Raw genomic sequence first — 10,388 nt, 5'->3', positions numbered from 1 at the left:
GAGAATTGATGTATGTGTATGTTTATTACAATGAAATAAGCACACATACAGAGAGTAACTTGGATTAACATATAGGATAGGTTTTATCCCGGAAATCCCACGAGATCGGGAACAATGCGGGTTTTTCTTTAAGAACGCGAGTGAAGCCGCGGGTGGAAAGCTTGAATTACATAATATTATGATCCTTACAGAAAAATGAAGGGCTCTGAGGAAAGGCAGTATTCTGGATTGCATTGAAATCTATACAATACATTATAAAATCGTAGAAAATTTTGAAGAAAGTCAAAACTGTACATCATTTTTTAAAAGAATACTGTATGTCCGGGCTAAACTTAAAAAAGTACTGCATGGGTTTACATCAAGCATGAATATTGCAAACAGGTCGGGTCAACATAATATAGGCTTGTCAACATAATAGGCAATAGCTGGTAAATTGTGGTTTACTGGATATTGTAATACTGGTAATACTGTGGTTTTACCACAATTTTTGGTTTAGGTATAATAAGGGTATAATATTATATCTTTTTTACAACCGTCAATACGAAACTCCTGTTTGCGTAAATTTTATCCACATTATAATCATTTATATTTTATATCATAAATTATATCGTTCAAAATCGATTCAAAATCAAACAAAATGTTGTGTGGTTCTATGAAACCACGGTAAAAGTGAAACTGTTCGAAAGGTTCCGAACACTGCTTTGTGTAGCGCATTTCGCGTAACGGTCGGATACCTACTCGGCAGCCGCGATACACGCGACATGCGCTACACAGACCAAAAAGTTTGAGACGATGTAATAAAAGTTTCACTTTAAAAAACATCGTCAAAAATACAGTACTCCTGTGCTTAAAAAAATATAAACGAAATGAAACTGTCACTCTGATTGAACTGTCAAGTGTCAACTGTACAAAATAATGTCAGATGATAAAATTGACAATTGACAATTGACATCCAATTATAGCGGGAAAGTGAAATGTGAATTGAGAAGTTATTATATTATTTCGAACAAAGAGATTTTAACAATTTACGCAATTTTTAACTTGATTGAAACACTTATTAACGTTGTTGTTATATACGAAAAGGAGCGTTTCCTTCACAAACCGATCGGTAAGACTTATGTAGATGGTTTAATGGAACTATCTACTACACATTTCATTAACTTTGTATATTATTATTTTACATTTATTCAAATATCTGTACGTAAACTATATATGACTTTTTATTAGGTAGTCAAGAATTTTAAAATGGATAAACGAAATAAATTCAAAGGTCCACCAGCAAAGAGGTTTAAGTCGCAAGATGACGATGAAGATGAAATGCCGGCTAGTTTTGAAGAGACATTGGCAGGAATGGAAACTGACTTTGACACTCCTTATATACTTGGTGAAGGCCCTGAAAATCAAAATACTAACATTAAATGGTCCCGATCGACACCACCTGATATGAACCCCAATACCCAATCTTTAGTGTTTCAACAGTTTGATGTTGACCATTATAATGGGCAGCCAATTCCAGGTATGCCAGGGTCTCAACTAGCACCTGTTCCTGTTATGCGTATGTATGGAATTACTATGGAAGGAAATTCTGTTTGTTGTCATGTACATGGTTTTACACCTTACTTTTATGTTACTGTGCCATTAAATTTTGGTGAAAATCAATGTTCTACACTCAAAAGTAATTTGAATAAAGCTATGCTTGAGGATTTGAGATCTAACAAAGATAATATAAGAGAAGCTGTTTTAGAGGTGAAACTACTAAAAGCAAAATCCATAATGTATTATAAAGGTGACAGTGAGATTATGTTTGCAAAAATATCTGTTGCTCTGCCAAAATTGATAGCAGCTGCAAAACGCCTCATTGAGAGGCAGCCCACATCATATAATTTAATGGATCCTTCATTTTATGAAACAAATATTGACTTTGATATTCGTTTCATGGTAGACACAGCATTAGTAGGCTGTAGTTGGATAGAGTTACCTGCTGAAAAGTGGTCTATTAGGAATAAGAATGGAAAATTATTACCTGAATCTAGATGTCAAATAGAAGTTGATGTTGCTTGGAATACATTTATTGCTCATCCTCCTGAAGGCGAGTGGTCTAAAGTTGCTCCAGTAAGGATTTTAAGCTTCGATATTGAATGTGCTGGTAGGAAAGGCATTTTCCCTGAACCTAACCATGATCCCGTTATTCAAATAGCATCCATGGTTATAAGACAAGGAGAAATGGAGCCATATATTAGAAATGTTTTTACTTTAAATACTTGTGCACCTATTGTTGGTTCACAAGTCTATAGTTTCCAATCTGAGTCAGAAATGTTATCTAAATGGTCAGATTTTTTCCGGGAATTAGATCCAGATATCATAACCGGATATAATATTAGTAATTTTGACTGGCCTTACTTAATAAACAGAGCAAAACATTTAAAGGTTGACAACTTTGATTTCCTAGGACGCATTAGAAATATACGATCTGTCATAAAGGATTCAGTGATACAGTCTAAACAAATGGGGCGTAGAGAAAATAAAAGCATTAATTTTGAAGGAAGGGTACCATTTGACTTACTTCTTGTACTTCTAAGAGATTACAAACTGAGATCATATACATTGAATGCTGTAAGTTATCATTTTCTTCAAGAACAAAAAGAGGATGTTCACCACAGTATAATCACAGACTTACAAAATGAAAATGAACAAACTAGAAGAAGATTAGCTATGTATTGTTTAAAGGATGCATATTTACCAATAAAATTACTTAACAAACTAATGTGTATCATTAATTATATGGAAATGGCTAGAGTAACTGGTGTGCCATTATTATGTCTTTTAACCAGAGGTCAACAGATCAAGGTAGTAAGTCAGTTACTTCGTAAGGCTAAGGAAGCCGGGTATTTAATGCCAACTTATCATGGTCATGGATCTGATGACCAGTTTGAAGGTGCAACTGTAATAGAGCCAAAGAAGGGCTACTATGCAGATCCTATATCTACTTTAGATTTTGCATCACTGTACCCCAGTATTATGATGGCACATAATTTATGCTATACAACACTAGTACCACCAAATATGCAAAATGAATTAAATCTAGATGCTGAGGATGTTACAATAACTCCTTCTAAAAATATGTTTGTAAAGTCTAATGTCAGGAGAGGACTTTTACCAGAAATCTTAGAATCTCTATTAGCTGCCAGGAAAAAGGCTAAAGCTGATTTGAAACAAGAAAAAGATCCCTTTAAAAGGTCAATTTTAGATGGAAGACAATTAGCCTTAAAGTTAAGTGCCAACTCTGTGTATGGTTTTACTGGAGCTCAAGTTGGTAAACTGCCTTGCCTTGAAATATCAGGAAGTGTAACTGCCTACGGAAGGACTATGATTGAATTTACCAAAACAGAAGTTGAGAAGAAATATAGAAAATCAAATGGGTATAAAGAAGATGCAGTTGTTATTTATGGTGATACTGATTCAGTAATGGTTAAATTTGGGGTAAAAACATTAGAAGAAAGCATGGAATTAGGAAGGGAAGCAGCAGATTTTGTCACATCTAAATTTGTAAAACCAATAAAATTAGAATTTGAAAAGGTCTATTACCCATATCTGCTAATTAACAAAAAGAGGTATGCAGGTTTATACTTTACCAAGCCAGAAACATATGACAAAATGGACTGCAAGGGAATTGAAACAGTAAGGCGTGATAACTGTCCCCTTGTTTCGAACATGATGAGCACTTGCCTTCAAAAACTTCTTATTGACAGAAATCCAGATGGTGCTGTATCATATGCTAAACAAATTATTTCTGATTTACTGTGTAATCGTATTGATATATCCCAACTTGTGATTACAAAGGAACTTGCAAAAAATGACTATGCTGCTAAACAAGCTCATGTAGAATTGGCAAATAAAATGAAAAAGCGTGATGCAGGCACTGCTCCAAAACTAGGTGATAGAGTGCCATTTGTCATATGTTGTGCTGCTAAAAATACACCAGCATACATGAAAGCAGAAGATCCTATTTTCGTATTAGAAAACAGTATACCCATAGACTTTAGTTATTATTTAGAGAATCAACTATCTAAACCATTATTAAGAATCTTTGAACCAATACTAGGAGAGAAAGCAGAATCACTACTCCTGAAAGGAGAACATACTAGAACAAAAGCAATGGTAACTTCAAAGGTTGGAGCTCTGGCAGCTTTTACCAAAAAGAAGGAAAAGTGTATTGGGTGTAAATCAGTTATGCCAAATGACACAAAGAAAGCATTGTGTGATCACTGTTTGGACAAAGAAGGTCAATTATATATAACTGAAATTTTCAAACAGAGACAACTTCAAGATAAGTTTTCAAGGCTTTGGACTGAATGTCAGAGGTGCCAAGGAAGTCTACATGAAGAAGTTTTATGTACAAATCGCGATTGCACAATTTTTTATATGAGAAAAAGAGTTGGTATGGAGTTGGATACGCAAGAGAAGACTGTATTACGCTTTGGTGAACCTCTTTGGTAAATTTGATTTGAAAAAGAAAGAATTCATAACATAATGAAATGTTGATCTAAGATATTGATATTTTGGATATATATCTCAACTGTATGAATAAATGCAATTGAAATCTATTTTTTTATATTTTTCAGTTCTTGAATCCTGAATCCTCTGAATAGAATAAGCCCAGATATCACAATATGATAATGGCGAAAAAATATTTCGCCAATCTATACTAATATTATAAAGCTGAAGAGTTTGTTTGTTTGTTTGAACGCGCTAATCTCGGGAACTACTGGTCCTATTTGAAAAATTCTTTTGGTGTTAGCTCATTTATCAAGGAAGGCTATAGGCTATACACCATCACGCTACGACCAACAGGAGAGGAGCCACGGGCTAGTATCCAATAAAATTACTTATCACTACATAGTATAAAACAAGTCGCTTTCTCTGTCCCTATGTATGCTTAAATCTGTAAAACTACGCAACGGATTTTGATGCGGTTTTTTTAATAGAGATTATTAGATTCAAGAGGAAGGTGTTAGTATATAATTTATTATGTTTTAGACAAAGCGGGCGAAGCCGCGGGCGTAAAGCTAGTACTAAATAAAATGCAATATTAATCTATATTTTTATTAATACACAAAACATAAATAGGAATGATATATAGATTCATAACATGTCATAAGACAAATGGAATGTGGAATTTTATAATAAGTATTCCATTTTTATATTAACTATTTACAATAAAATGTAGATCTGAAATAATACTTTTAAGTACAAAACACAATTGAGAGATGAAGCCCAGTATGTTGATGTTGATTACATCCTAAAAATTTGATGCTCATAAGGGTATGTGCAAAAGTCAGTTAATATATTATAAGCAGTTAACTTAGTTTTTTTTCTTGTTTTATTATTTTTGTTCTTATTAACAAATCATATGTACTTCAAATATTTACTGTGATTTTTATCGATCCTGAATTACTGACTTTTTTAATTTAAACAATTTATACATTATTAAAATTTAAAGTAACATTAATTATCACAGCGAAAAATACATGTACATAATTAATATAGAATTTCATACATTCAAGCAACTGATTTGGTGCTTAAGATATTTACATCTAATTCTGGCCTCACAAAGATATTGCTTCACAACATAACTTCTTAAATATAATTTATATACAAGCCAATAAGGGATAACAAACAAAGCATTATTGGGATCTATAACAACATTTCATCTGTTATCTTGTGATAGAGATCTGTTTAAGTTTGTTTTTAGGTTTTTATTTAAGTTTTTAGAGGCAGGGATAGGGGGGACTTGGGCTTCAAAAGGAGTTAGGTTTCCTGATGCAGTGGTTGTAAGCTTCATTATATCTTCAAGAGTTCTTATGAATGTGTCACAGGTTGCTTTTAATAGACTTGATGCTTCTTCAATTTTCTGGAATTATAAAATGGAATACTGAATATTTAATTGATCTCAATTTCAATATTTTAAGATGATTAGTCAATTAATTTTCCCACAGATTCATTATTAAGGCTTATTTTTTATGAAGGTTTCATCCTATTGCAGTAGATACATTTTGTCCATATTGCAAGGGTATATGTATTTAGTTCAATTATTATCTCTGATTTAAAGCAAAAGTATACCTCTACATCTGGTCCATTGTCATGACTAGCAGCACTTTTAACAGCATGAACTTGTTGCATAAGTAAATCACAATAAAGATGCAATTCTGACTTTTTATTAATTAAAGAATCTTCCACTCCAATAACTGTAAATAATATTATTTACATCAATTAACAATTTGAATACCATAACAGTATTTCCCTTTTTTTTATTTCAATCACATTTTTAAAACTAATTTGTATTCATTGGTTAAGGTTGGTAACATTATAGCTATATATGTCTTATAAGTACTTGCACATTAGCTTATTCTGCATTAAATTGATTTGATATTATAGTAAAAAATTTAATTAAATTTAGTAAATAGGCTTCTTCTAGGCTACATATTTAATATTACAAGTAAATTACCTTTCACATCCACAATTGACTCCAGACATGCTTTAGCACTGCCTAAGGCTACCAACCATTTTTGTCTATCTTGAGATGAAGGTGCTCGAAGGTACATGTGCTGTTGACCAGGAATAACTAAGTCCATTCTCGTATTATCAATATTATTAACTGAAAACAAAACAAATACAATTTGTCTATTCATTCATATTAAAAGAACTAGGCCTTTAACAATCGAAAAAAGGTGCTTACTGGTGCTTACTGCTTACCATTAATTTGACATACTGAAACTTTCACCGAACCTTTACACCCTTGACAAACTTCATCTTGCGATTTATAATAGGATAATATTCCATTTTCTAAAACGAACCATCTTGTTTGCCAACCTAGGAACAATAATTAGTATATTTTTTTCAAACGAGAAAAATATAAAATACGTGAAACCTGTATATACCATTCTCCTAATAATAAATCTTAACGTACCATTCCAATAATTTGTCCATTTCCATAAAACACCTTCCATGTATTAAATATTATTATGGACACGTACTATTCACACGTCACTATATTGTATATATTGAATTCTCTCTATGCTGTGAAATAATGTAAGTCGTAGGAGTGATAGAGATTTAAAAACTTTAAGAATTTTATTAATTTTTTGGATATTTAAATTAAATCAGCTAGTAACAGCTTGCGAACAAAAACAGTCCAAATTATAGCGACATTGACAAATTTATTTTGACGTAAACAGTTTTCCCGTCACTCGTCTGTCAATGGCCACTCTCTAGTCTCTACACTTTCCGATGTGGTCGGATGGTTGCGGATGGTTGGCACCAACTGGCACCAACCAAATCGGAGCGTCTGTATATATGCTTTTAGGCCGCCTATCCAACTGGCTGTTGGAAAGCTGCGGCTGGACAGACTGTCGGTCATTTCTGGCGGAAGTTTTCTTGCAGATGGACAGGCGGCCTTAGGAGACGACAGCCAAGTCTGTCATTTTCTGCGGGGGGAACCACAGAACAGTAACTTTGCAGATATTCTGCCTCTTATTACTTATAAATTAATACCAATCAATGATATTGTTTATCTTATTTAAAAAAATATGAATAAACTTATCAATTAAAACCAATCATTGTAACAAGAAAAAAAAAAATAGTTCGAGACGATTGACTCTAACTCGTGTTACAAAAAGTGTAGTAGGCCGATGGCCTCTCTAGCTGTGCTCTCTAGTACGTAGTACATAGTAACTCAATGTATTTTACAATAAATAATTAATGAAATGGCATAAAACTGTACCGCTGACTGAAATGTGGAGACTGGAGTGGATAAGGGATTAGTGCACTTCGGGCCAGTGCTAAATAATCCCTGTTTTCCAATTACAGAGCATAATGCGACTCAGTGCCGCACAATGCCGAATTATGCTGATGCTTAATTGGAACGTGAAACGCACCAGCAGGTTACGCTAAAGTTCAGTGTTGAAAAAAAAATATTCATATAGTTAGCAATAATGTTTAAATAAAGTGGTATACATAATAATTGGTTGAAAATTATTTACGGTTATTTTAAGTAATTTGGATTTTGATTTTTTCATTAACATTTTTTTCAATGTGTGTACCTTCATCCATACTTATATTTATTTTTTTAACACAATTTGAATTAACTTTGATTATTTCGAAAAAACTACAATGAAACGAAAGCTTTAAAATTTTTTCCAACGATTAATAATTACTAACGATAAATCGATACTTTTTCTACTGCTCGATTGTGCGAAGCGTTGCTGTAGTTGGAACATTCAACGTTAAGCATTATGCCGCATAATGCGCTCTAGTGCTGTAATTGGAAAACGGGGAATGTTTCCGCTAGTTATACATTTTTATCGTATCGTTTCTTTAAATACCAATTTGTTATCCCTTTTTCTATTTTAACCTGTAGCGAAACCGTTATTATTTTTCTTAACTCTATTTTTGAATGTAATGTCAAAACTCAAAAGTCATTTGTCATTTGTCAAAACAAATTGTTACAAGCCACACCCGACAACAACCAGTAAAGATTCAATTCTTTTTGTTTTTGAATATAATTTATACGAAACGATTGTTTGTATTGTTACATCTTCCACTCAATCTGCAAATTGATGTATTATAGAAGTTGTATTCAGATAATTTAAATTAATGACAAAGCTCGATCGATTATTTTTGTTAGATGTTTGAATCTTTATTTTTTATTTAGAGTATAAGGCGCATTATTGAATTAAACTATTCAATTCCACATTATTCTTACAAATAAAACAATTCAGTTCATTTTATTAACACTATAAAACAATGTTACGAATGAAAATAATAGGTGTGTTAGCTTTGTTTCAATTGTTTATGTTTGTTTATGAAGGTACGTAAATTTTTGATATTCTAAAACATGCTACATCTGTTAATTTTTTTTAATAATGCACTATTTATGAGAAGGATCCTTTTGTTTACAGTGAATTCCTTAGAATGTTATGTGTGTGACAACCAAGAGGATAACTCGGAAAAATGTGTGAAGACTATCATGACATGTGAATATAATCAAGATGTATGCCTTACTGAAATAAAATGGGGAAGCACTCCATATTGGTCACAAGGAGCTAAAAAACAATATTATGTATCAAAGAGATGTTCTAATAAAACAGATTGTGCTATGACCCGCCAACATTATATGCCGCTGTGTACTCATATTTGGTACCAAGATTGGACTTGTTCAGATTGCTGTCAAGGGGACAGGTGTAATTATTACATTATTGTGAGTATATATATTTTTTTCATTTTCGATACTCTGGTGAGAACCCAATAGGAAGCACAATATTTGGAATTTAATTGGCGCAAGAAAACAGCTCACAAACCATCTAGAACTCTGTTAAGCACCAAAAGTATGACTTTAAAACTCATGACTACTATAATATAAGAATTTAATGATTGGTTATATATAGACCATCAATAATAATGCACCTCATCTGTGTACCTATATACATAATATATAACCTACAACCATATAACCTACAAGGTATAACTTACATAATGTACAATAATTTATGTTTTTTTTTTCAGAGCGGTCAGTCAGCTATAAAACCTGCACTAGCAGTGTTTTTTGGAACAGCAGCTGTTGCTTGGTTTTTTAGAACTATTTATAATTGACACAAGACAATTATTTTGTAAACATTCCTAATGAAATTAATTAATTCATATCGTTGAAATGAACTTACAATCAAATTAATGTTATCTTATATTCAGGGCATAATATATATTTATATTTGACTCCCAAAATTTTATATACACTTTTCAATGATAAGTAACTTTAAATTTATGACAATGTTTATGGCAAAGTTCCTCGTTCTCTTTTAATAATTTTAATAGAAAATGAAGTAACTTAAATTACTGCATTGATAAAAAATAACAAAGCTAGCTAATCTTTGGACCATAGTATTCAAGCTCGACTATAGATTGTCTTTAATCCATCCAACGTCTACAATAAGACATTATGATTTACACATTTACATTACATTAGACATTATTTTTTTTACTTTACTAGATTAAGTTATTGTTATTACTGTCTTAAATCCGTCCATAAAAAGACTATTATTATTATACATATAATATTTTTATATTATTACTTATAAGTAATTATTTTGTACTAATTTCTTAGGAATATAAATCATATTTTTAAATAACTGTTTTATTTCGCCATCCTTGCTTTGCCAGCTTTAATGAAATGCAATTGATTAAGTTTTACTTGCTACGCAATTTTATAAAACTAAAACATTCAAGGTAATTCAACATAATTAATAATTAATTATACCTAGTATGCTACATACTTACAAATACATATTATAATTTGATTAAACTATACTAATTTTATTATACTGTAATTCTGTAGC

At 31.8% G+C, this 10,388-nt stretch overlaps 3 protein-coding genes across 4 annotated transcripts; 2 read left to right on the top strand and 1 right to left on the bottom strand.

Moving 5' to 3' along the window:
- Window positions 1–962: 962 nt before the first annotated feature.
- PolD1 (DNA polymerase delta 1, catalytic subunit) lies at window positions 963–4,604 on the top strand. Of its 2 annotated transcripts, none has more exons than XM_089699087.1 (2): window positions 963–1,108; window positions 1,232–4,604. In XM_089699087.1, exon 2 carries the CDS (start codon window positions 1,246–1,248, stop codon window positions 4,495–4,497), a length of 3,252 nt encoding a protein of 1,083 aa, XP_089555213.1. In that variant the 5' UTR covers window positions 963–1,108; window positions 1,232–1,245; the 3' UTR covers window positions 4,498–4,604. The 2 variants fall into 2 exon arrangements, with proteins under 2 accessions (XP_089555213.1, XP_089555212.1); XM_089699086.1 differs by having other exon boundaries at window positions 1,228–4,604.
- Window positions 4,605–5,089: 485 nt separating this feature from the next.
- LOC149485797 (pleckstrin homology domain-containing family A member 3-like) lies at window positions 5,090–7,228 on the bottom strand. The gene is made up of 5 exons (XM_089699085.1): window positions 6,968–7,228; window positions 6,754–6,870; window positions 6,506–6,655; window positions 6,121–6,245; window positions 5,090–5,911 (listed from the first exon to the last, which is right to left on the bottom strand). Exons 1-5 carry the CDS (start codon window positions 7,005–7,007, stop codon window positions 5,708–5,710), a joined length of 636 nt encoding a protein of 211 aa, XP_089555211.1. The 5' UTR covers window positions 7,008–7,228; the 3' UTR covers window positions 5,090–5,707.
- Window positions 7,229–8,475: 1,247 nt separating this feature from the next.
- Window positions 8,476–10,181, top strand: cold (coiled). The gene is made up of 3 exons (XM_089699084.1): window positions 8,476–8,866; window positions 8,958–9,256; window positions 9,562–10,181. Exons 1-3 carry the CDS (start codon window positions 8,803–8,805, stop codon window positions 9,646–9,648), a joined length of 450 nt encoding a protein of 149 aa, XP_089555210.1. The 5' UTR covers window positions 8,476–8,802; the 3' UTR covers window positions 9,649–10,181.
- The last annotated feature ends 207 nt before the right edge of the window (window positions 10,182–10,388 follow it).

The sequence above is a fragment of the Colias philodice genome, chromosome 9 (assembly GCF_061535455.1).
Source record: "Colias philodice isolate Cphi_HAF_F1 chromosome 9, ilColPhil1 Martin Lab GWU primary, whole genome shotgun sequence".
NCBI classification, from domain to species: Eukaryota; Metazoa; Arthropoda; class Insecta; order Lepidoptera; family Pieridae; genus Colias; species Colias philodice.
The sequence above is the reverse complement of the archived record's forward strand: the minus strand, read 5'-3'. Positions and strand labels throughout refer to the sequence as shown.